The following is a 27812-nucleotide window of genomic DNA, read 5'->3' on the forward strand; positions in this document are numbered from 1 at the left end:
CCTGCATTTTAAAGAATTTTATAGCACACAAAGGGGTGCACTAAAGGGGGAAAAAGCTCTATGTCTTGTTCTCTCCTCCCCTGTTGCCCTTGTTGACATCTAATGATAAAAATGCATGATGTGGTGTTGTTGCCCAGTAAGATTTGTTTCTAGTGGCAGCTAAGCAAATGGGGCAGGGGAAAGAGAAATACTCCAGAATGTCACAACAGTGTGTTTAGCAGACACTAAACAGGACAGAATAAGAGAACATTGGAAACTGCTTTATACCAAGTGAAACTCTTGGTCTATCTAGCCCAGTGTTCGCTGCCCAGGCTGGTTGCAGATAGGAATGTTTCCTAGTAGGAATATGCGCAGACCACAATACTTTGTTCAGACCCTGATTTGGTGATTCAGAAAGCAAGCTGATTTGGTTCACACTGATTTATAGGCTGCCTGATTTGGCTTGTATCCAAATTCCAATTTTGAAGATCTTGTGCCTCATCATGGCCCCTCATTCACTATTATGGGGAAAATAAATAATTATGAGAAGGCTGCAATATCTTCCCTCTGTTTTGGGGGCAGAGTTGGATTAAAGCTGCAGACATGTTAGCCCTTTCTGAGGGAATGACTACTGCTAGGGAGTTATGAGAAATGTTTTCATTTCCTCCCCAGAGCTTTGTAAAATGGAATCTCCACAAAGTATCCCAAATTGTTTGAAGGTCCCTGGTATAGTTTGAAGAGATCCCTCTTTCGCTTGGGCAAGCTCCAAGTCTTCCGAATTGGCCTAATTTAGCATATGATTTGGGATTCATACAAATTCAGTGGATACTCTGATTTCCCAGCACAACCTGGAATTGGGGACTGAACCTGTGCTCTATCATCGAACCTTTGAACCTTCCCTAAGAGAGGGCTACTGCCTTCAATAGCAGCCATGTGTCTATCCTAATAACATGATCAGGCCATAGCATAATGTTCTCTTTCTGTTATTGTTACAATGTGATCACAAAAGGAAAAGGAAATTCTAATAGGAATAATGGAAAACATCTCATGAATAAGCAAGGGAATTGAATAACCTTCAGGGAGATTTTTAACACCTTTTCAACATCAAGGTATCATAGCGACGGACACTTTAAGTATTTACACTTAAATTTCTAAACTGCACTACCTTTTATTCAGTAACAGCATAAAAAGCCACTCCTGAAAAAATTCTACCCGTTTTATTAATTTACCTCATTGAAGGATGTTTATTAAGATGACTTTTTACAACACTTAAGGATGGAACGGTTGGCATAATGGAATGTTCAGACTCTTTCGCATAAATCCATCTCGTATAATCATTATAGGTAAGTCAGAGATTTAATATAAAGGAAATACTGTCATTGGATAAATGGATAGCTCCAGTATCTGTATTGACAACAAGTGTCCCCAAATTGCTTCAGCACTTTACAAAGCTGCAAGAAACTTGTTATTCTGTGAATTGTCTTACACTATTGGAATGGCTCCTTTTTATATCATATATTTTAAAAGGAGACGCCTTCAGTGGTGGAGTGATTTAAGTTCTCCACCTCCTGAAATAATAAAAATGCTTATGTTCACTGTGCGTGGTTTATTGATCCAGAAGTACTGTCCAGTCAGGACTTCTTTGAATCCAAAGAATGAAAGAAAAAAATAGTGCAACACAATGGGTTCTCTCTAGCAATTCTCCTCCAGGAGGTTGCGCAATCAGAAGAGCATTTCTGAATTTATTTTTTACTTTTCTCATGCAGCATAGATGTATAGAACTGCATCTTCCATGAGTGAAATCTGTGTTCTTCACGGACACTTCTTTGAAACTAACCTATGAGTGCGTAGCAATTTATTATTATTTTATCCAGCCTTCTTCCAGCGAGCTTAGAGCAGTAAATATGGCTGGCCACCCCACCCCACCCATAACAATCTTGTGAGGTAGGTTAGGCTGAGAGATAGCAAGTGGTCCAAGGTTACACCAGTAAATATTGTAGTTGGACAGGTATCTGAACTTAGGTTTCCCTGGTCTTCATAACCCTATGCAAAGAAAGTAGCAAAATAGTCAGTAAAGCTAAGCCTAAATTAGATAAATGAAGCAGCTGGAAGAAATGGCAAAAGAGTTGCTTTGGAAGGAGTGGAGATAGGCTTGCCCTTGTTGAAAAGACCAAACATGAAGGTTATTTCATAAGGTGAAGGCTTCTGTGATTGAGCACCAGTATTCTCAGCTTTCAAAGCAGTAAATACAGTATTTAAAGTCATCACAAATCATTGTAGGCAGGGGAGTAGTGTAGCTCCTGACCATTTATATATCTCACAGGTAATAATATCCAGTACTTGCCCATAATGCTTTTGCAATCACACTGCACACACAGCCATTAAAAACAGCAATGAATCAGAAAGAAAGAATAACTTTTTCCAAGAGACTGTATGTTCCATTACATTTGTATCCCACATTTTCTCCAAGGTTTTCAAGGTGCTCTTATGGTTCTCTCCCCCTCATTTAATCCCTCACAATAACCCTGTGAGGAAGGCTAGGCTGAAATATAATGATTTGGCCCAAGGTCACCATTCTTAAGGAAATCAGCCCTGAGTGCTCACTGGAAGGACAGATCGTGAAGCTGAGACTCCAATACTTTGGCCACCTCACGAGAAGAGAAGACTCCCTGGAAAAGACCCTGATGTTGGGAAAGATGGAGGGCACAAGGAGAAGGGGACGACAGAGGACGAGGTGGTTGGATAGTGTTCTCAAAGCTACCAACATGAGTTTGACCAAACTGTGGGAGACAGTGGAAGACAGGAGTGCCTGGCGTGCTCTGGTCCATGGGGTCATGAAGAGTCGGACACGACTAAACAACAACAACAACAACACCTGGAGACTCAGTATCAGTTTGAACACTGAGCTTCTCAGTCACAGTCAGACGCTGTCTTTCCTCACTTGATGCTGACTCTCCAGTGCTGTTAAACTGTAGCCATTTCATAACAGGAGGAAAAACATCTGGATTGTGTATGACAAATGTGTAGTACACATGTATTGCATGAAAACCTCATTGTCTCAGAAAGGCCACCAGTGACTTTTTGTCTGTCTTTTGATTTGTACCCCATTGACAATGCGTTAAATCTGCACTCCAAAAGTTCTCTTGTAATGAATCAGTATGTGTTGCTGTGTATTATTTTAAGCTTTTGAAATCTGAGGCTTTTTTTTTTTAGAAAAGAACCTTAGTCAAAGTCTATCTACTCCACAGTAAAGAATAATGATAATGCGCACACACATACATTATGTGCGAGAGAGTACAAGTTTAAGATCAGTACATCTTAAGTTAAAGAATCATTCAGTTGTGATCATTTATTCCTTTGCTGCTGCTATATCTTTAATTGAATCTAGCCTATCTTGATAGAACAGAGGAGACTCATTTTAGAGTTGTTCTTCTTGTCAGCATGCATATTTGGCTGTAAACTAAAAATGCTGTTAATACATAATAAGATTTGACACTCTTGCTGGAAACATTCCTAAAATGGGAATTGGCTACAATAGTTCTTTTATTGTTATATCTCTTTTTAAGAAATGAAAATCTTACTGTTCCTTTTATTCCATCCTCAAATGTTAATCTTTGCATTGTGCAGTAATAGTCAACTGGATTCTCCTTTCGAGTGCCTGCTCTAGGTTTTGGAGAGCCTTTAAGCAAGATGTTCTCCACTGGGTCTCCTTTACTCCCTCTGTGATTCTAAATCCTCACTATTATTATTATTATTGGCAGTGGCAGCTGTTCATCTTTCTCATCAGTGCCACTGCCTGCACACTTGCTGGGCAAAGAGCCAATGAGTAAGCAGGCAGTGGCATCTTCCGTTCCTCCTCCTCACCACCACTGTCGTCAAGAGGTGGGTGAGCAAGAAAACTGGGTGCAGTGGCGAGGAGGAGGAGGAGGAGGAGGAACGGTTCTAGCTGAGCTCGTGTTGGTGGCCAACCTGCTCAAGTTTGGCAGGAACATCATGTAAAAGGCAAAACATCTATTTATTTGTTTTCTTCTTACAAACCCTCTTTGGTTTGTCCCAAGAACATTCTGAGGGAGCATACAAAGTACTTGAGAGAAAATGATTCTTGCTTCATGTCCTCTTGACCACCAAGCCAAGAAAACCCATGTGTGAGTTGAGGAAATACGTCTTGTTCTTAAGGGCTATAAGTGAGCACCACCTTGAGCTATATTCTGCAAATTTGCTGACAAATACACTAAATAGGACATTACTAGCAAGTATTGCCATGTTACAAATCCATGTTGGCCAAACATATATTCCAGTTAGTGTCCCCACCCCCTTCAAAGCAAAGGAACTGTCATGTTTTGATCAAAACAAAAAGGGGAATAATTGTCCCTTGTTTACTGTCACTTCATTTAACTGGGTATCATGAAAAATAAAACATCTGTAAGCTTTAATACTAATTTTAATAATATCCCATTTAGATAATAAACTTCTGACTTTCCATGAGCATTAGGCCTAAACCTTTCCTCATGTGGGAGTCGGCAGGAATTTGTTACACATATGGGAGGACATCTGGATCTGGATTTAATTCCAAGAGCATTGATGGGGGTTGAGGTGGGGTGGAGAAGCAGCAGCCAGCATTACTTTAAGACTTTGTAAAACCCAAAGTGTGGGCAATTCATTTTCCTAATTGAAGCAGTTATCCAGTGGAGCATAGGTCCTCGTAGTAATATTAATATCACTGCTTTGATATTCAGCTGTGCAAAGCATAAAATCTTTAAGTGTTTGCAGACACGGCAAAGGAATAAAATAAGAACGTGGTGAAATAAAAACCAAAGGCATTGTTCCTGAGATCAGTTACAGTAAAATGATAGTGTTTACAGTGTTAAGTGAATCTGTGGGGCTTAGCACCAATGTCTGTTGAGCGCTGTGCTTCTGGGTTAGCGATTGATTTTGGAGGTTAAAGTATTTGTTGTGGCATGGGCTTCATCAGATCTATGAAGCTGCCTGTGAACATAGGAAGGCTTTGTCTATCTATTTTTTTACAGAAGGGATGGGAAACCTTTGGTGGTCCAAATATTGTTGGACTTCTCCTTCCATCATCCCTGACCATTGGCCATTTTGACTGGTGCTAATGGGAGCTGGCGTTCAACAAGATCTGGAGACCCATTCCTGATATACACAACAGCAACAGCTCTCCAATGTTTCAGACCACCCCTACCTGGTAATGTCAGGGATTGAATTTGAGACAATTTGCATGCAAAGCAGGTTCTCTACCAGAAAGCTGCAACTCTGTGTCTCTTCCTGTGAAATCCCAAATGCATACACTTATGACAGTAAATACGGTAGTTGCTTGCTTGTGGTGATTTTTATTTAGTTGGAAAAATTTGTACTTTTTTTTTTTTTTTTTAGGCTGCCGATGTGCCAAAAATGACTCGACTTAATGATGTGTGTGTTGTGGAGAAAGCCAAGTTTTATTTAGGGGACTCTATTTATTTATTTAAACATGATTTCATCCAGCTTTTCCTCAAGAGTTCAAAATCAATAAAAAAAAAGCATCACCAGTAAAAATTTCAAAATAAAAAAATACAAGCACAGCAGAATAAAGCATCTACCACGTTGTCAGGGGCACCAGAAAACAGAAGCAGTGCCAGTCTGTTTAAAATTCTAGCATCATATGTCCAGTGGGACTGGAGGGACAACGACACTGTTTTCTGAGATTAAAAAATGAGTGAACACATCAAATGCGAGTCAATTAATTTAAATAATCAAGATTTAATCATAAGAAGTCGTAAGGCCGATAGATGTGGCTAGGCAGATCCAACCATTGTTAGTGGGGTATCAATTTGCCTGATGCCATATGTGGGATGAATATTGTTGGGGATGTCTAATCAAAGCCTGGTGAAATTGTTGCAAATGTGCAAAGGAACACCTAGTTCAGAAGTCCTATGGTCTGGCTGCTCCTTCAGTGTGAACCTCAACCTTGCTGTCTATTCATTTCTTTTTTTGTTTAGCAACCCCGTCCTCCCATTTACATTGCTTAAAAGTTCTTGTCACGGGAAAAAGGAATTAAATACACTTTATTAAACAGGAAATATAAGCAATTTGTGAAAATTACATCTGTGAAGGACACATAGCCAATGAGGTCAGTGTATTAAGAAAGAATAATGAAGCATTTTTATGCCCGAAGAGTCAACTATGGCTCCTAATTGAACCCCATTGTACCCTACTTTGGAATCAGGGATGCAAAACTATGTTGTGATGCTTTTGCTGGGAAAACCAACAGCCCTCTCTATACAGTGATGTTTTTAGCACTGCCAATTTTTTCATGTAAATATTGCTTTTATTTTGAGAAAATGCTTCACCTGTTAGTTTGGAAATCCCTACGTTTCTCTTAATTTTGGTATTTTTAAGGATTTGAAGAAGAAGAAAGGCATACAATTCAGTTAACAGCAGTTTTATTATTAAGATTATGCTTTTATTTCCTTGGGGGGGGGGTGTAATATTGAAATGATGTATGTGCTAGGCACCATTTTTCTTGACATCATCCTGCTGCACAAGAAAGCCAGGCAGACTGAATGGTGACATGAGTGTGATTCATAATGGCATTGCAATCGTAGCTATAAGTAACTAGCACCCTGCTTCACATCTCAATTAAGCCAAAGTAATTGGATTTTATCTGTTGTGTCTCAATGGGAGTAAATTGGTTTAAAACTAAGTATTTGAGTTTAAGTGGGTTGTTGATCAGACTATAAATTATTTAACTGCTTCAGAGGTTAGATAACAATTGCCATCTTAAACTATTTGGTATAAGGGCCAAACATTATTTGGTGATTTCCTCTTCTTGCTCTTGGTAATCTCTCAGGCCAGCTACCACTGAGGGTGGCTGGTGCAGATGTAACATTTGTCCTATATAAGACCTGATTTGCAAATATAGATTACATTGAACACTGGGAACATAGGAAGCTGCCATACATTAATCAGACCTTTGGTCCATTTAGTTCTACACCTGGCATGGCTGACCTGCAGCCCTCTAGATGTTGTTGGGTTGCCAGGACATAGGGCATAATATCATGTTTGAGGACTGGGAAAGGTTGTGGACCAACGGGCTGAACTTCACTGCATGTAATGCTTTGAAGGAAAATGTAATGAAAATGATATATAGATGGTACATGACCCCAGTTAAACTTGCCAAAATATACCATTTGTCTGATAACAAATGTTGGAAATGTAAAGAAAATGATGGAACATTCTTCCACCTCTGGTGGACTTGCCCTAGAGTGAAGGCCTTCTGGGAAATGATATATAATGAGCTGAAAAAGGTATTTAAGTACACCTTCACTAAGAAACCAGAGGCCTTCCTTTTGGGTATTGTCGACCAGAAGGTGTTAAAGAAGGACCGAACATTTTTTATGTATGCAACAACGGCAGCAAGGATACTCATCGCTAAGTACTGGAAAACTCAAGATCTACCCACACTGGAAGAGTGGCAGATGCAACTGATAGACTATATGGAACTAGCCGAGATGACCGGCAGAATCCGAGACCTGGGAGAAGAGAAGGTTGAAGAAGATTGGAAGAAATTTAAAATTTATTTAAAAAAGCATTGTAATTTGGTTGAATGTTAAGATGGAGGCTAGATCATAAATAATTGACCACCACTAAATTAGATGCAATTAGGATGATAAGTGAGATTGAGGAAAAATCATAAACCTTTGGGAGAACTATTAGATTATATTCTAAATGAACGGGACATAAGAATGTAAACAAGATGATAAATTGCGGGCAAGAATTGACAATGATGCAAGTGGGAGCAGAAGACGTGAGGGAGTCCAAAGAAGTTAAGAAATTATGTTATGATATATGTTACATTGTTTATTATATTTGCATTTATGTTTAAAAAATCTTAATAATTTTTTTTTTTAAAAAAATAGATGTTGTTGGGTTGCAAGTCTCATTATCCCCAACCACTGGCCATGCCAATGGAAGCTGCAGTCCAGCATCTGGTGGAGGGCACCAGGCTAGCTACTATTGGTGTTCAATACTAGCAGTGTCTCTCCAGAGCTTCAGACAGTGGTGTTTCCTAGCTCTACCTGGACATTGATCCTGGGACCCTTTGCATGCAAAGCATATGTCTCGCCAGTAAACTACAGCTCTTTCCCAGTTTCAGTACATTCCAATAACTGTTCCTAAACAGGGAAATATTGGTCCATATGCTAAGTAATTCTGGAGTCATAAAAATTGTACTGATTTCCCTATAAAATTTCATTTTGAGTGAATAGCAAGAGAACCAATTTTGTGTAGCTGTGCAGTTCTTTTAAGATGTCATCGCAGATGTACTGTGTGTAGTTATTTTGACAAATGTACTTTGCTTTTAATTATTTAGAGCAACATGTGATGTTGTGCTGTGAAATGCAATATATTTTGTAGTGATAAATATTCAGCGTGTTGCCTTTGCAAAAGCTCTGTGGTTCCTTTCCATAATATATTGCGCTGATAATTCTGACACAAGACTTTGGCTTTGTAAACTTGATTTGTTGCTTAGGAGATACCCTGGCAGCATCTGTGACTAGGATTACAGCACAATGTTTGGTGGGAGCTGATTTGCCAGGTTCGTACAATGATGGCAATAGAAATGTTCCATTTTATAATTACTGTTGAAAGTGGATACTTTCAAAGTTCCTCTTAGCTATTTAAGAAGGAAACGTGCACAGTTGCTAACACACGCCAGAAAACACACACCCTGTGTTACAACAATCAGAAAGTGTGCAGAATTTCCAGTTCAAGGATAAAAGAAGGTGACTGCTGGCTCATCTGTTAGACAAATGGTTCACAGAGGAGCAGAGGCTGACAGGCACTCCCTGTTCTACCAACCCAAGCATGCAGTCATCTGCCACCTGAACCCAGAAGTTTGGAGATTTTATTTTGATTACTTGGGAGGGGACTGAGGTGGTTCTGAGAGGAGTGGAAAGCTAGTTCCAGTGATGGACTCTGGAGCATGCATCCAGATATCAGCAGTGGAGGAAGGCACAGCGAGAATACAGGAGCCAGTGTGGTGTAGTGGTTAAGAGTGATAGACTCGTAATCTGGTGAACTGGGTTCGATTCCCTGCTCCTCCACATGCAGCTGCTGGGCTATTCACAATTCTTTGAAGTGTCTCAGCCCCACTCACCTCACAGAGTGTTTGTTGTGGGGGAGGAAGGGAAAGGAAAATGTTAGCCGCTTTGAGACTCCTTTGGGTAGTGATAAAGCGGGATATCAAATCCAAACTACTACTACTACTACTACTACTACTACTAATACTCTCCTTCTTCTTCTTCTTCTTCTTCTTCTTCTTCTTCTTCTTCTTCTTCTTCTTCTCTTGCTTAGGGCTAGTTGCCACTGGCACTGATGCCCTTACCCTGGGCAGCCATTTAAATTTCCCACAATGCCCCAAACATAGTGGAACTTCAGGGCATTGTGGAAAAGCAAACCCCTCTGATGACCACCATTTCAATTTCCCACTATTTCCCGGAGAGTTGTGTGGTAGATAAAAAATGAATGGCTGCTGTTCAGTAGAGGCTGGTCCCTTTGGGCACTGCCCCCAACTCCTATCCCCTCTAGTCCAGCCCTCATCTGCTCTTCTTCTTACTTGCAACCTGTCCAGGGGATCTATCTGGTGCTGTAATATCAGAAGTGGTCATGGGATACAAGTGGTAATATTATTAGGATCACATTTATGTTTAGTGATCAGGTCAGTTATTAAAATGATACTGGAAATTATTACCATTAATGATGAGAGAGGGAGAGAGAGAAGCATATACATTGAGAGCAAGAATAGCAATCCCTTTCAAATATAGCACAAACACTTATATTTCCTTTGACCTTCATATGAACTGTTTAAAAAATGAGATTGAGTTAGATATTTGGAGCACACTAATTAAATGGGTAGCATTGACATTTTAGCCATTTCTAGATATCCTACAGGGGAAAACAAAACTATAACAGGCATTCTGAGCCTGCATGTGCTGTGTGTGTTTGTGTATATACGTGTGTGTGTCTGTATTACATTGGCTCCCAGTATGTTTCTAAGCACAATTCAAAGTGCTGACCTTTAAATCCCTATATGGCCTTTGGCCCAGTGTTTCCACTCTCATCATTCAGCCTGGACACTGAGGTCCAGCTCCGAGGGCCTTCTGGTAGATTATTATTATTTTATTAGTGTGTGTTTGTTGTAGTTTATTTCAAGTCAATTTGCTGTACTTTATTTAGTTTTTGCATGAGTAGCAGTATGGGTCGGTCGGAACAGTGCCCTTTAGTAAGGTTTACTTGCAATTGCAAGCTTCGGCTGCAGTGCTGAGCACCCCTGCTAAGGATTAAACTCACTGGTGCTTGCTGTGGACTAAACATGCTTTGGGCAATCAGATACTGATGCCACCCTTGTCCTCAGGGCTTCAGTCCAGTCAAAACTAAGCAATGAACCCAACAAATTCATACACATAATTTGTAAAATATACCTATTTAGATACAAAGCCATATAATAACAAAATAAGGAAACAAGAATCCTGCCTAAAACCTGTTTGGCACACACAGCCCTCTCTAAGTCTATTCCTTGTCATGTTACTTTTTCACTAAGGCTAGAGCAGTCTTCCCCAACCCTGGCTCTGTCCAGATAATTTGGACTGCAACTTCCATCAGCCCCAGTAACCATAGCCAATGGTTATAGAAATTGTAGTCCAAGACAGCCAAAAGGCATTCCACATGCTACCTCTGAAGCAGGGAATCCAATTTTTGCTTGCAGTGTATTACAAAAGGGTTATTCTCTCATCGACTCCATGATGTGTGCCCCTCTCCCTTCTTTTTGCCATGTTAATTCTAAGAGCATCCAGTGAATATTTCACCAGACGCAAATTTGATTGTAAAACTTCCACTCAGATCACCGGGTCACTTGTGACATTAAGGACCATGAGGAAGGCTGGAATTGAAGCATCACATCCCTTCCCAGGCACATACCTCACCAAATGAAAATGAGTAGGAATATCTTTTATATTCCCCCAAGGTCCAGTGCCCTTAGATGCTGCTCTTTTGGCAGTTGCCTGCAGGGCAGATAAGACTTTGTGAGCCCTCACTGCTGGCAGGCATTAGCTGTCAGTGTGGTTCCAACTGAAAGGCTGGATGCGCCCAGTAAAAAGATGGGCTCCATGTGCAGCCAATCCCACCTATTCGGTTAGCTCTCATATTGCTAGAAACAGTGCAAAGTCTACCTGTCACCTTAGATTTAGAGGCTTGCCATAACATAAGGATTTTTGTTTGTCTGTGAGGTATATTCACTCATCATGATCATGAAGTATCAACAGAGCTTTGGAGGAAGCGGATGGGTAGCGCTTGATTATTAGTGGCAGGCCAAATTTAATGTTGACAAGGTAATGCACGCCAGAGGGAATAATTTCAACTTGTCCATCATAGTTGGCTTCTGAATTAACTGTAACCACTCAGGGAAGCAGCTTGGTCATCATTTTGGACAGCTCAGTGCAAACACCTATTGGAAGTTCAGCTGTAGGGGTGTGTGTCTTTGTTTTTTAAGGATGGAAATGTTAAGAACTAAAAGGAACTTGTTGGCATCCGTCTGTCTCGAGGATGAAATCAAACGGCTGCATTATCAGCACTGAAGTGCTGGGGCAGAATCCTGGACAGTGTGTATGGAAGTCCTGGGCTGCCCAGATGACAAGACTCTCTTCTTGGCATCAATCATATGGTCCAAAGGAAAGCCAAGCAATACGTTTGCCACCAGCTTGGCTGTAGGAGTTGTCAGAAGGAGGCATACAAAGCAGCATCCAATTGTCTTAGGGACTCCACTCTGGATTTGTGTAGGGCATAGATTTTCAATCTTTTTGAGTCCACAGCTCCCTTGACCAACTATATTCTTTCTGCAGCACTCCTGTGGGCCTCAAGAGCCCAGTTATGCCAACCCTTGCCTGCAGAGCTGGCAGTCTCTCACCCTTTTCCCAACCTCCCTCCCTTGTGGAGTGTTCCCTCAGCCTCCTCTCCTTTCCCCTCTCCATGGGAGCCCTCTGGGCAGCCGCTGTTGCCACCCCTGGTCTTTGCCGCTGCTTGCTTGCTTACTCCAAGGCCCATAGCTGTCAACTTACAGATTTGAAAATAAGGGACCAGCAGCCTTGAAAATAAGGGACCAGCAGCCAAAATAAGGGACCTGCAGCCTCACCTGTTCCAAGCACTCCAGTCTTCCTGTCCTCCTGCAGTCTGGTCAAACTCATGCTGGTAGCTTTGAGAACACTGTCCAACCAACTTCGTAACCAGAGGTTCAACTAAATAGAATCTGAATCACATGCACCACAAGGCCTATGCAGCCTCAACTTAAGATGGCTCCGCGGCCTGGCTTTGCACTGCAAAGTTTGCAGCAGCATGTACAACAAAATGGCGTCCAGCATTCAAAAACCCCTCAGCTTGCATTAACTAGCCACACACAAGGCATGCAAGCTCCACCCCCAGTCGTTCTTAGACTTCTTATTGGGTGAGCAACACAGCCAAGCAACACAGTTGGAGCCTCCCTCCTCCCTGGCCGTCAGGGAGGGAGGGAGAGGAGCTGCTTCCTTTGAAATTTAAGGGACATCATTTAAGGGACATTTAAGGGACATCTATCAATAAGGGACAGCAGCGGGACATGGCGCTGGAATAAGGGACTGTCCCTTTAAATAAGGGACACTTGACAGCTATGCCAAGGCCTCCTCAGCTCCTGGTAACCAGCACCCCCTGACAAGCCCCAGAGGTACCATTCACTTGTGAAGGTCTGTAATAGGAATATTGCATTTAGGCTTCTTTGGAGCTTAACTTGTTAAGTCTAACTTTTCCAGGGATCAGATTGGAAGGTAGTAGAATCCACTGAAGATGGAGAGGGTGGCACATAGGTTCTTTCTGTAGAGGGGAATTAAGACCCTCTAATATCCTTGAACTTGAGCAATAGGAGTCATGTAGGCCCAAGCTATATCTGCCCAGTGATTTGCTTTGGTAGGCAGATCAAGGCATGCTCTCAGGGGTCAAAGGGATGAATGCCATTCTGAAGGGCATCAAGAGTGTCATCCCAACATCAGAATTGTTAGTGACTCCTAAATTGATAGGGACTGTTTAGCTGGAGGGAAAGTGTGTGGCGTTTAACTCTCAAGTTTATTTGACTGTACTTGTCTCTCCATTGGGTATGTTACTTATCCTTGTGTTTAAACTTATTTCCAAAGAAGTACTTTTTAATCTTCATGGCAAATCTTTGTGGTTTCTGTTATTATACCACCACACGTCTAAAGTGTGAAGTTCTATGCTACCCTGAGATGTTCTTAAGAAGATGCAATGGGAATTTTAGGCAGAATGATGAAAGGCAGCCTTGTAGAAAAACACTTTCACCCAGTGTCAGCAAGAGTTTAAGGAGAAGGGTGAGCAAGCAGAGGAATACATTGACTTGGCTGGAATCTCTCTCCCACCCCACCCCCGCCCATGGCACAAGACCCAGGGAGATTGTGGTGCTTAACTTAAGGAGGTTCACAGAACAATTTCCCTTCCCCTCCTTGCCCCCTGTGGCCCATCCCACATTGTTCAGGAGGGTCCACTCCAGAGAGGCTTTTCAAGGGTCAGAGAAAGGGGAGGAAAACCTTCCATCCATGAACTACCCCAAATTAACACATCTTTGAATCCAAGTCATTGTTTTTCATCTTGATGTGCATTTCTGACTTTTTGGGGGGAGTGGGCGATGGACATTATTTAAACTTTCTCATTTGAGCTTAATTTGTTGTGTTGTTTGATTCTTTGCCATTTGAGCTTAATTTGTGGTGTTGTTCAAATTTACTATTTGTATTTTAAACTTTTATGAACCATTTACATCGTTAAAAATTTTTTCCAAACAAATTATCAACTTGTTTACAATCTCATGTCCACTCATTCAAATATAATCTAGCACTTCTTCCAAAAAATTTTTATATTTTCTTTAGTCTCACTTATCATCAAATTTAAATCTAGTTTAGTGGTGGCCAATTTTTTATAATCTAGCATCCTTCTTAACATTCAACCAAATTACAATGTTTTTGTAGATACATCTTAAATTTCTCCCAGTCTTCCTCCATCTTCTCTTCTCCCAGATCACGGATTCTGCCGGTCATCTCGGCCAGTTGCATATAGTCCATCAGCTGCATCTGCCACTCTTCCAGTGTGGGTAGATCTTGAGTTTTCCAGTTTTTTGCAATAAGAATCCTTGCTGCCGTTGTTGCATACATAAAAAATGTTCGATCCTTCTTTAACACCTTCTGGCCGACAATACCCAGAAGGAAGGCCTCTGGTTTCTTTGTGAAGGTATACTTAAATACCTTTTTCAGCTCATTATATATCATTTCCCAGAAGGCCTTCACCTTAGGGCATGTCCACCAGAGGTGAAAGAATGTTCCTTCATTTTCTCTGCATTTCCAACATTTATTATCAGACGAATGGTATATTTTGGCAAGTTTAACTGGGGTCATGTACCATCTATATATCATTTTCATTACATTTTCCTTCAGAGCATTACATGCGGTGAAGTTCAGCCCAGTGGTCCACAACCTTTCCCAGTCCTCAAACATAATGTTATGCCCAATGTCCTGTGCCCATTTTATCATAGCCGATTTAACCATTTCGTCTTGTGTATTCCATTTTAGCAGCAAGTTATACATTCTAGATAGTACCTTGGTCTTTGGTTCTAACAATTCTGTTTCTAACTTCGATTTCTCCACCTGGAACCCTAACTTTTTGTCATTTTTAAAAACTTCTTTAATCTGAGCATAATGTAACCAGTCTCGCACCTTATCCTTCATTTTCTCCAAACTCTGCAATTTCCAATTGTCTCCATCTTTTTCTAATATTTCCCAATATTTTGGCCATTTGGCCTCCATATTGGGTCTTTTTCGGGCCTTAGCCTCCAGAGGTGAAAGCCACCTTGGAGTTTTATTTTCCAATAAGTCTTTATATTTTGTCCAGACATTAAACACTGCTTTCCTGACAATATGGTTCTTAAAGGCCTTATTGATCTTAACTTTGTCATACCATAAGTATGCATGCCAACCAAAAGCATTGTTGAAACCTTCCAGGTCCAGTACGTCAGTGTCTTCGAGAAGTAGCCAATCTTTTAGCCAGCAGAAAGCTGCGGCTTCATAGTACAACTTTAAGTCTGGCAGGGCAGACTTAAAATGTATGTAAATAGGCAGACTTAAAACGATGTAAATGGGAGCGGGAGACGTGAGGGAGTCCAAAGAAGTGTTGAAATTGTTGTAAAAGAAGTAAGATTGTTTATTATGTGTGCATTTATATTTAAAAACCTTAATAAATATTTATTAAAAAAAAATAAAAATAAAATAAACTTTTATGAACCACCCTGGGAGGTCTTTTGGGCAGAAAGGTGGCATATAAATGAAACTAAGAAAGATTATCTGAGATTGGTGATCACATAACAATGCATCACAAGGGAGCTTTCAAGTTGATACAAGAGGTGTTCAGTCATCCATCCTACTGGGTTTGTTATGCAAAGAGGTATTTTCTTGATACCAATCTGGCTCTGTCAATCTGCATTTTCATCTCATTGGGTCAATATAGCTGGATGCTGGCAGTAAACCCTTCAGGTGCGGCTCCTGCCAAATATGTTAAAGCAGAATAAACCTATTCAACTACAAAAGGTAATGCTAGTTCCCTATGATTCAGGATTACATGGGGTTGTATCCCTGACCACCTCCCACACTGTTCTGAAGGGTGCCCCCAACCTTTGGAGTACATCAGGGAGCTGCAGAGGAATGAGGAATCAGCAAAAGTCACCCCCATGCCTATGGAAACCCACAAACAGGACATGAGCACAAAAGTCCTCTCCCACTATTGTTCCCTAGCTGAGGCCTGGTTGTCCAATGCTACCTTCTGGAAACTACACTAGAAGTAGGAGCCAAATCACCATAATATGGAGCCTCCCACTTCCAACTCACAGAGTCGATCTAGCAAAATACCATGGTTGTTGGTATAGAAATCCACAGAGATATCAAGGGGAATCAACAGGGTTCCAGTCTCCCTGTCCTCCTCCTTTTCCTGATGAAGGTCATCTGTCAGAGCAACCAAGGCGGATTTGGTCACAAAACCAGGCCTGAACCCAGACTGGAATTGGTCCAGATAATCAATTTCTTCCCAGACAATGGGGAGCTAGACTGTCATTAGCCTCTCAAACATTTTTCTTAAAACAGGGACATTTGTAAGTGGGTAGTAGCAGTCACATATTCTAAACCCAGGATGGGCTCCATAAGAAGTGGTCTCAGCATAATCTTGTACGGGTGGGAGGTATCGCCCCCTTCACACAAAGATGTTTTTACCACAACCTGGACCTACCCAGTTATGAGTCTGTGCATTGTGTGAAGAAGTAAATATAGTGAAATATATTTTTAGCCCACCCTTCATCACAGAAGTAGTTCCAGACCAGGGTACTATGAACTATAAACACAAACAGTGTGATAAAACTAATAAGGCAAGAGAAAATGAAACATTAAGTAATAACTAAGAGAAATATAGCAACAACTAAAGTCAGACACTAATAACCAGCAAAAGCCTGAGCGAAAAAGTGAGTCTTCAGCTGACACTGAAAACCCATAAGAGCTGGCTCTCCATCTCAGAGGAGAGAGTGTTCCATAGATGAAGTGCAACCACTGAGAATCAAAATAAGTATTGACTAAGAGGCCATTTTGGAATATTTAAAAATGACTTTCATATAGATAGTATGCTAATAGCATTGCTCCAAGAATACAAGGACTATTATATTTAATCATCAACCCTATTTTGAACATGGGTTTATTAGATTACATATTTTATTAGATGTAGTTAAGGAGCAATATCTCAGGATTACAAGAGCAGACATCAGAGTCAGGTCCCTCATAGTTCTCAGCCATTGCACCATTCCAGCTCATCAAAACTGATATAACTGAAAGATGCAGTATAATGCACTGGACTTCGGTTGGGCTCATCATTGTAAAAGCTGAGTTCAGATCTTGGCTTTTCTGTACAGCCTTGCCTCATTAGTATGTGTTACATGTGAGAGCAAACCATAAGCACTTTTGGATATTTTGTAATTATTAATGAGATAAAACAACAACAAAAAGCTATTTTATTTCATTATTACATGTATATTTGCATTCTAGTTTCCTACATTAAAGTGTACTCTAGCATAATTACAGGTTTTGTTTAAGTAAAAAACAAAAGCTAGCTATGAAAGACTCTGAGTAGGTCTTTGGTCTCATGCACATATTTGGATATAATTTCACAATGCATTCCTATGCAGGTCTTTTCATATGTAAATTCTGTTGAGTCCAATGGGACTTGCTCCCAGTTAATAGTGATCTTTCCCAATATATTGCTTTAGAATGGACTTCCACTAATCACTGGCCATGCTGGCTTATCCTGATAGGAGTTGTAGTCCAAAACATCTGGAGAGAACACAAGGTTGTGGGTGTATAGAATTGCAGCTATAAAGGAACCAACTGTTTTCTGCTAGACTCTCAGCCAAGTCCTGACCACAGCAGTCATGCAGGAAGGTAGCAGAGGTGGTCTCTAATTCATGTTGGATTCAAGCCAGTAGGTTTATAAGTCAAAACTAGGAGAACACTAAATTGTGTACATCAATGAACTGAGAAGGGAGGAACAGAACATAGAACTCTCATGTTATAATCATGTGGTCTGACCTGTTCGTAAAGCAGGGCACCAAATTAAAAATGGCTATGTAAAGACATGAGAACAGACTGCTGAAAAGCACCTAAGCCCAACAACCTGAGCATTATATTCCCACTGTGGCATGACTGCAGCAGCACTCTCTTGCTGTTGTTCTCCAGCAACCTGGTATTCAGAGTCATGCTACCTCTGATCCTGGAGATAATAAATAGCCATCAAGACTAGTAGCCATTGATAACTTTTACCTGCATGGAAGTATTTAATGCCCCTTCAGAGTGGCTGAAGTTGATGGCTTTCATTATATTTTTCATTATCAAATTCCACAGTTTTAAGTATGGCTATGTGTGAAGCCTTGGGTGTGTGAAGAAGTACTTCTTTTCCTGAATCTTCTGACATTTGACTTCCTTTGATGGTTCTGAGTTAGGAGATGAGTTAGGGATGCGGGTGGCGCTGTGGTCTAAACCACTGAGCCTCTTGGGCTTGTCGATCGGAAGGTCGGCGGTTCGAATTACCGCAATGGGGTAAGCTCCTGTTGCTCTGTCCCAGCTCCTGCCAGCCTAGCAGTTCAAAAGCATGCCAGTGCAAGAAGATAAATAGGTACCGCTGTGGTGGGAAGGTAAATGGCATTTCCATGCGCTCTGGTTTCCATCACAATGTTCCATTGTGCCAGAAGCACATGCTGGCCACATGACCCAGAAAGCTGTCTGTGGACAAATGCTGGCTCCCTCGGCCTGAAAGCAAGATGAGCACTGCACCCCATGGTCACCTTTGACTGGACTTAATCATTCAGGGGTCCTTTACCTTTTTTATATAGGAGCAAAACTCTTTCCTGTCTACTTTAGCTACACCTTGCGTAATATTGTAAGCATCTATCATGTCCTCACTTCACTCCCCATTTTGTTTGAAGCTAAGAAGCCTCAAATTTTGTGAACCTTCCTCATAGGAGAGTTGCACCATCTCCTTAATTCTTTCTGCACAAATGTGATCTCTATAATCTCCTGCTCTGCATACAGCAAGATGTAGATTGAGGGTCCCTTCCTTTTGATAAAAATGTGTGGATCTTGTTGCTTCATACAGCAAGTTGGGCATAACTATATATTCTGGACTGCTGATGTTTCTGCAAACTTTGAAAAGAGTTTGCCTTTAAAAAAATAATAAAGCCAAACGAATGAATAAAACCTTTCATTGGCTCTGTTTAGCAAAATGGATGGATCAGGATTTAGCTTTAACATAGTGGGCCTATGTGTTAGTGGGAGTGGTGATATGATTAGTTTTTGAAAAGGTGTGAAAGGGAAGGGAGAGGCAATAATCTTCCATTGCATAAAGGCTACCTCTGTTTCATTCATTTACTTTGGTACTCGTTTCTCTTTCCATTGAAGCCGGTGGGCACTGGGCCATTGGCTCCAGCGAAAGCAACGTGCACGACTTTTTCTCTTCACGCTGCAAAATTCCCAAAATTGTTTCTGTGCATATGGTTATATAACATGCTATTTTTATTTTCAAATTAGTTCTTGACATTTTTGAAATGATTTTTTTCGAGTGGAACCTCGGGCTCCTTTGGCTCATCTGAGCCTCTCAAAGAATATTCACTTGTGATTCCAAAGGTATCCTTTCCGAGTCTACAGCACTGCACACACTTATTGGGGGAGGGCTAAAAGCAGCACTGAACTCTGTGGAGCTAAATTCCAAGCCACAATGCATAGAATCACATTGTTAGAGTCACCTCTAAGAAAGCGAACTGAATAGACTAAAAGGTAACTTATAAAGAGTGCTGCTTTTGCAGGCAGTGGAGCGCAATTTTTCTTCTTCTGTTTTGCAGATATTTGATGGGCAGCACCTCAAATCTGCTGATGCAGGCTTGAAGCACTGGAAACTGTAAACTTATTTTATGAAAACTGAACTGGAAAACCAAATGTCAGATTCAGTTTAAATAATCATTTCCCCAAAAGGAACTTTGCAGCTCAACCTTTCGACCCCCTGATTTGATTTCAGTAGACTATCCCTCTATGGGCCTTGCCAAATTAACCCACCACCATCTGTTAGTGCATTTTGTATTATGCAGATGTGTTGAGACCCTTCTAATAACAAAGCTGTTTGGGCTGATGTGTACTTAATATGTGCATGTTTCCTAAATTGCTCAATATGATTTAATAGGCTCGCTGAAGAGCCAAGCAATTCTAACTTAATTTTGTACCAGCGTTTATGGAAGCAATTTGCTGAAATTAATTCCTGTGTTTCTTCTCCATCTGCAAATAATGGAGAGACCTGTAGGAAAATTACACAGATAATTCCATACTGTTGGATGTTAACTATTCCAATTTTTTCCCCCTCGTCTCAAATATATTTCAGAAGAAAATTCAAACAGAGTCTTGTGCCTATTGTATATAGTGGCCTACCACCATACTCAGAAACCCCAGGTTTTCTGTTCAACAGAATGTTATTGGATTAAAGGTAATAATAATATTCTATTCAAAAGAAATCCTGTTGAGGAAAAGGGTTTAAATTCCTTTCAAGGTGATTTCCTTATGGCAACCCACCCAGAGTATTTTTGTTGTCAGGAGGGATATAAGTCCTGTTCATAAATAATACTTCCTTAACAAAGGTTCCGTCAACATGTCTATGTAGGGTGTAAAACAGATTGGGCAAAAAGCTTGTCTCTTGAATGACTGCATTAGTAATTTCATGTTCAGGCTATTGCTCCTTGTTAAAGCTGCAGCCTAAGAACTTACAGCTGCAGCAGTCTTAGGAAAGGGCTTTTAAAGTCAATCTAGTCCAGCATCCTATTCTCACAGTGACAAACTCACAAGCAGGACCCAAGCACAAGAGCACTCTCCACTCTTTTTTATGTTATTTATTTATTTAAAAAATTATACACCGCTTGATCATAAAATAAATAAACACCCGAAAGCTGAAATACTAAAACAGATGATTGCCTCCAGCTGTGGAGGCATAGCCATCATGGCCAGTAGCCACAGGTAGCCATATCTGCCATGAACCTGTGTCCCAGATCTGGACTGGCAAGCCATGGGAAATGTCTCACCAGCTTTATCTCCCAGTGCTGTGTGTGTGCTCTGTACTTGCATTTGTCATGTGTGGATTTGTGTGTGGTTGCTTGTGTAGTCTGTATTTGTGGTGAGTGTATGCATGCAGTACTTCGGCCATGTCCACCACTGACATGTGTCCCTCTGAAGGGTGGCTTACTATTAATGTGGTCAGTGGTTGGAGAAGTCTTAAAGCTTTCCTGTGGCAGCACATCAGGCTTAAGATCAGGAGCACCCATAGATATGCCCAAACACCATTCATTACATTACAGTAGCATTAGAGGGATGCTTTGCTGGTAATGTTCTTCTAGACTTGGGAATAGAGACCTCAAGAACTGATAGGTTATTTCAAAATAAATGGTTAGTATGAACAGTGGATATTTAAGGATTGCCTTTCTATAGCTGGTGTACATTTCACTTTTATGTGAAGCTTACAGTCCTTTATTCCATCTAGTGATGGTGTGTAAGTTGACATTGCAAGTAAAGTATGATGGGGATTTGTTACTCAAATTGTGAAAGTTACACTGATTAGCCCAGTATCAGCACACTGTGATTTGACAACTTCCTCACAAGGTACAAGATAGGAAGCTGCAAAGCTTTAAATATGTAAGTTGCAAACCTTTAAATACATAAGCTAGACACAGTCTTTTATTTATTTATAAGATCATTCTGCCTTTGCTACAACATGCTAGGGTGGGCTATGACAATAAAATACAGTTATAAAAACGGGTAAAATCATTACAAACACATGAAACAGTTCCAAATGGAACAGAACAACATTAGAGGAGGGCCTTCATCCAAGAAGGATGTGGCCTGAAGGTGAGAGTTTCTTCTTAAAAGGAAATTAAACCAGGATGTGTAAGAGATAAACGTGGCTTAGCTGAATGTGGAAAATCAGACCACATCACTGCTAATTAGGTCAGATGCTTATCAACTCTTTGTTGGTTATAGTTCAGCACATGGAAGAGAGAGGGTTTGTGTGTGTATTGCTTAAAAGATCTCTATAAAGTCTTGAATGAAATACAAAATAAAAATGTGAATCTGTGAGCGCTTCATTTCACAGTGAAGGGTGAGTTCTAGGACTCTGTTTAAAGGGCCAGGATTGAGGGGCTACTGTTGCCCCTTCCCCCAACTGCATTCTCAGGCTACATCCACACCATGCGTTTAAAGCAGTACGGTTGTGGTTTCCTCCCAAAAGAATTATGGGAGTTGTAATTTGCTAAGGGTTCCAATAATTACTAGGTGATTCCTGTTCATCTCACAGAGCTTCCCTTGATTGATTGTTGACGACTCTGAGAAGTATAGTAATGTACGAATGTGGCCTTAGATTTCCTGTGCTTTTAACGTTGTGGCTAAAAGAAGCAAGTGTAGCCCCCATGTTTTGGTGTGTGTCAGCAGCATCCACATTGCTTCAATACAATGCTCTCCCCATGCAGGCCTGCCTGGTACCTTTGTTACATAGGCACCAAGCAAAAACATTCTTTTCTCCCTGATCTTTGGCTAATTAAACAATCTATGGACTTTTAAACTGTGTATTGGGGGTATTGTTTTTGTTTATTACTATGGTATGTATTTTTGTGTTTTTATATTGTAAACAGCACTGTGATCCTCGGATGAAGGACAGTATAGAAATAATGATGATAATAATAAGGAAAAAATGGGACTGCTGTTGTCCTTGACCTGAGACCTCAGCAGACATAATTGACAGTGGACTTGAGGGTGCTGATTGCCGGAAGATGCTGGGTAGTAATGTGAGGACTGTCTGCTTGGGTTGTAAAACAACATTTAAAACAACAATAACAACCCGATTTTATAAAAATAGGTCATCCTGTCTACCAAATGGTCCTTCCATGCTGCCCCTTATTCTGATCCATAAGATATATATAATAATTATTCTTACAACCTTTCTTGCCTATGGATACAGTCTGGAGATATCAGAGTGTGCACATTCCACTGCAGTAATTGGATCATAAACACTGTATTTCATTCTTAGTGAATATTAAGAAAATGCATTTTGATTTGTTTTTCCTATGTTTGAATTGCATCTTTTAACGTTTGAAAGAAAAGCTTAACTAGATGGCACCTAGGGGATAGTAGATTGCAAATCTTCCCTAATACAAACTATGCTTGTCATTATAGGTGTGGCTACAAAAGTACGGCTATCTTCCACCAACTGACCCCAGAATGTCAGTCTTGCGCACTGCAGAGACAATGAAATCTGCTATAGCTGCTATGCAGCAGTTCTATGGCATTAACATGACAGGAAAAGTGGACAGGAACACAATCGAGTAAGTAATTGTTACTGGACTGCTCTTGCTTCTTTAAACTCCTCGAAGTGCATTTTTTTTTTTTTTTTTTGACCAGCTAAGATATCTCTGCAAATCTAAATGGTCACTCTGAATATAACATATGTTTGGTGAAAAAATGTAGGAACTCTATAGGATATAATTGAAGTTTCAGTAAGAGTCCATTTCACAAAAAGAGAGGAAAGGAAGATGAAAAACCGACATGGGAAATCAATATTTATATAAACATTCAACAGAAATACTTTCACTTCACAATTTTTTATGGTGGTGACAAAGCATTTGATAGGTTAGTGTGGGAAACATTAGAAGGAAGAAATTGGCTTTCATATGTGGCATAACTTTCAAAAGTAGATAGAAAATAGGCTTCTCTGTCACACATGCTGTCACCCCTTGCTTTGACACTGGAAAGTTTCTTAGAACGATAGTTTGGGAAACAGCCATCACTGAAAGCATATTTACAGTATAGGCGTGAAGCAAAAAAAGCATATGTTTAGAGAAACATTGTGAGGAAATGTATGTAGTCATGTGTCATCATTTATCTGGTACTTATGTAAACTGGAAACCTTGCACAGGCCAAAATGTCATAGGAAGGACAAAGTGAATGAATGCCATTTGCTGGGAATCACAAGTGCTACTGAACTTCTCAAATGCATGTAGTTCACCACTCTGAAAACAGGATGTTAAGACTATATGGGCCTTTGCCCGTGTCTAGCAAGGTTCTTTTTTATGTTATATTCTTAAATGAAAGGCAAGCTGCTACAATTGTCTCTCCCATTCTGTCCTGCATCCCTGTCCCCCCAGATTGCTTATTTTCACTTGTTTCTTCCCCAGTTGTTTGTTGCTTTCCAAATTTTCAGGATTTAGTTTATATGTTCTTTGCACAGACCTCTGTACATCAATGGCACTTTATTTTAAAAATGCTAATAATTGGGTAGACACGGGATTTTAGGCTAAGACTGCAGTCCTGTATACAAACACCCAGAAGCGATTTTGTTTGAATCCAGTGGGACATTCCCAAAAATATGTAAGGTTGGAGTCTGCAGCCAATTGGTGTCAATGGCCAAACCCCCTTTGTTTTTTGTGTGCAGCATCTTAATTTTTATTTTTAAAAGTTATTACACATCACCTTGTTTCTACTGACATCAGATTAAGAGTTGAATCTGATCAAGTCATGATGTGAGGGGAACAACTTCTGCCTACATTATGGATCTTCCCTTCTCTCTCCTCCCCCCTAAACACTGCCAGACATCCCTAAAACTGCTCCAGAGAGTTGGTGGAACCAAAGATGTGAGGGCTGCACAGGGCGAGATGAGGGAGCAGAAATCTGTTGAGTGAGCAGAAGCCATTCCACTTGCACAATGACTTTGTTAGCTATAATGCTAAGTACTTTCACCTGACTATTAAATTGTAAGGAAAACCTTTAGTTCCTTTTAGCTTTGCATTTTTGTATGCCAACATCCCTGGACGTGACCTTCTGCATTAATTTTCAGCCCAGATTTCAAAATGTTTTAAAATAAGGATGCTCAACAATTGAATCCAAGCCAGTATGGTGATTTGTGCATCTGTGTAGGGAACTTTAAGAAATCAGCATGGCCATAAGAACACTTAATAGTGTAGCACCGAATTTCTTGTGGTCAATCTGTAAACTAGATAGTGATCCTAGTTTCTCAAATCCAGAATGAAGTTTCCATATAAACTGTTTTGCTGCATTCAGTATCCCTGCTTCCAGGAGTTTGGTAGCAGCAACTACCACTGAGAAAACATACTTCTTTTATCTTTTCCTTTTCCATTTATAACTTTCCTTACTGTCAGTTTGCAATAGGTGATTTTCCTTTGGTGAAATGTACAGCTTCTCCCAAACTGCCACTAATGTGGCATTTAAAAGTTTCAAGCAGTTGAAGATCTGTTCTCCTGTCAAAAAGCTCATTCATGTTAGCTTAACAGAGAACCCTGACTCTAATCTCTCCCCTGTCTATTAAATCTGAAATATGTTACTGAAATCTAGAGCTCTTAGAAGGCATCCTGTAGTTTCTCAGTCTACGGCTAAGATGATGCCTGTTGCTGGATTCTCTAAATTCCTAAAGTTCAAGTATTTCTGACCCATTCACCTTCCCTTAGGGCACCCATGAGGCCTGCTCTTTATTGCTTTTCAGTGCAATAATGAATGAGCGAGTGGAATGAAATGATTTTTCCAATCCGAGATTGGCATCAGCGGTTTCAGTAGTGTGTTTTCTGAACTGCTAAGTGAGTTGGAGGCAGAGAAGAAAATTCCATCAGCTAAAACCACCAAAAAGAATTACAAAGGAGAATTCATCCTGGTAGCAGGAAACAGGAGTGAATGTACCTCTCCAGTCCTTTTGCACGGCTATTGGAATATGACATGGAGCTATTTTAGCTCTGCTTTAGAACCTTTGAAGGCAAGTGAGCTAGGTTATTATCTCCCCCCAAACATAACAAGCCAAGTTTAACTGGTGGGCAAAACTAGGTGGTAGAGTAGTGCCACACCAACCTCAAGTTTCCCCCTCTACCCCCTGGTAAGCAGCAGCAACAATGGGAGGTCATGCCACCTACTACTGGCTCAGCATTTTTTCCAGTAGGTGCATAGAACTTCTGAATGGAGAGGAAGCCTACAGTTCCTCTCATCTCACTTGCCATGATAACCAGGGCAATCAAAACTGTGAATCCCTGCTTACAGCGATATATGTGATATCTATCTCTATCTGATGTTGGGAAAGATTGAGGGCACAAAAAGAAGGGGACGACAGAGGACGAGATGGTTGGACAGTGTTCTCGAAGCTACAAACACAAGTCTGACCAAACTGCGGGAGGCAGTGGAAGACAGGAATGCCTGGCGTGCTCTGGTCCATGGGGTCACAAAGTCAGACATGACTAAACGACTAAACAACAACAATCTCTATCTATCTATCTATCTATCTATCTATCTATCTATCATCTATCTATCTATCTATCTATCATCTATCTATATCTATCTATCATCTATCTATATCTATCTATCTGCCTATCTATCTATCATCTATCATTTGGTGATAATAGCATTAGATGACTACAGCAGGTTGACTAATTTTGCTCTACTACCTTTCATCGTATCTTTGAGTATTCAGTAGTTCTCAGATGTTTGCTTTTCCAAGTGCTGATTTCTGCACCTAAAATCCCCTTAAAAAATCAAGTTGTTTTCAATTAGGATAGCCAATATAAGTTTTTTGAGAGGTAATCTTCTAGTTAAAAGCAGAATCTTCTTGATCAGGCTTAGTGCAACTTGCGATGATCATCTTAAATAATTCCTGAGCTGAGCTGCAAGCCAATTAAAAGAGCTTAAAGGAAAACTAAATCTACTAATAAACTCTTGGGAATAGATGTGCATTAGATTTATCCCTTAGTCTTATAGGTTTTAGTTTTATTTGCACCACAATCCAAAGGCTTAGTGATAGAGAGGAGTTTCTTCTGAAACCTTTTAATGGACAGACCCACAACATGTAATATTGGAATTGGTTCAAAGCTACTTTTGTAATATCACTTGCTAGCTTTTAATTTAGACCAGGATAGAAGAAGCAATGGCCCTGGAGAAAGGATGGCAATTAACTAGGGCAATTAGCCCATCCAAACTTTTATAAAGTGATATAGGTTGAGATCCTTGGCCCCCACTTATGTAATCATAGCATTGTAGAGATGGGACTCCAACCCGCTGCAATGCAGGAGTCATAGCTAAAGTTCCCTGACATATAGTCATCCAACCTCTGCTTTAAAACCTCCAAAAAAGGAGAGTTCACCACCTTCTGAGGGCATCCGTTCTGCTCTCAAACAATATAATTTCATGCAAATCACATTGTTCGGTTGTCTCCAGCTTCTCATATAGTGATGGAACGTATGGAAACCTAACTTTTCATAGCAAGCTGGAAAAGAGAAGTGATAACATTTTGCAACCATCTGGTATGCATTTTCATCAAGACAATGTTAATTTTAAAAATGTGTGCCTCAATTAGGAAGATGCTCATATGAGCAGTGGGCCTTGGCTATAGGGCTGCTGAAGTCTATATTTATCAAGCATCACCTAACTTCTCATGGTATTTTTCTGATGAAATACAATGGGTGATATCCAGTTGTGGCAGCCCACATGTAATACTGTACAGCCATTCCACTAGGGTCTATCAGCCGTATTGTAGCAGCACAGCCAAATCCAATGTTTGTCTTGCACTTGCAAAAGATACTATGAACCCCCTAGTGCAACTGGTGTTGTTATTGTTATACCTGTGGTGACATTTAAGCTTGAGTGCTACTACTTGTGCAACAATGTCAGCTCTCAAAATACTTGTACAATGTCACCTCTCAGAGTTCTTGTATTAACATCACATCGGATCCAATTTTTCTGCAAAACTATATTTGTGAAAGCCTGCTGGAAGGCATCCATTAGGATTCTTGACAAGCTGGACATGATGTTTCCATGCCCCCTGTAGGAGAGGCAGGTTTAGTGCAGTGAAAGCTTGCTGTAACAAACTGAATTGTTACAGACTTAATTGGAGTTTCTGTTTATGATGCCCTCAGCCTAGGGATGATATTGCTGTCTGAAATCTGCCTGGTATCTGCCTTACTTCATTTAACTAGAAGCCTGTCTCCCTCTTATTCAGAACCACATTAAAGTATAGTAAAATCAAGGGGAAATTCCAGTCTTACTAAACTGGGAAATGATATAGATTGGAAAAGCCAGAGGAACATATGTGAAAGCAAAATATTATTTTAATAAGCTTTATGTTTTGCAAGAAAAATGCCAGGTTATCTCTTTAAATTTTCT

The 27812-nt window shown here is 40.4% G+C and overlaps 1 protein-coding gene across 3 annotated transcripts in view; it reads left to right on the top strand.

The window, feature by feature from the left end:
• MMP16 (matrix metallopeptidase 16) overlaps positions 1 to 27812 on the top strand; it is a 185466-nt gene that overhangs the window by 51313 nt on the left and 106341 nt on the right. For all 3 annotated transcript variants that reach the window (XM_081874328.1, XM_081874329.1, XM_081874330.1), the window contains exon 2: positions 22839 to 22987. In XM_081874328.1, coding sequence (XP_081730454.1) covers positions 22839 to 22987 — 149 coding nt within the window. The remainder of the gene's footprint in view (positions 1 to 22838; positions 22988 to 27812) is intronic.

The sequence above is a fragment of the Podarcis erhardii genome (genome assembly GCF_964252035.2).
Source record: "Podarcis erhardii genome assembly, chromosome: 8".
Lineage (NCBI taxonomy): Eukaryota > Metazoa > Chordata > Lepidosauria > Squamata > Lacertidae > Podarcis > Podarcis erhardii.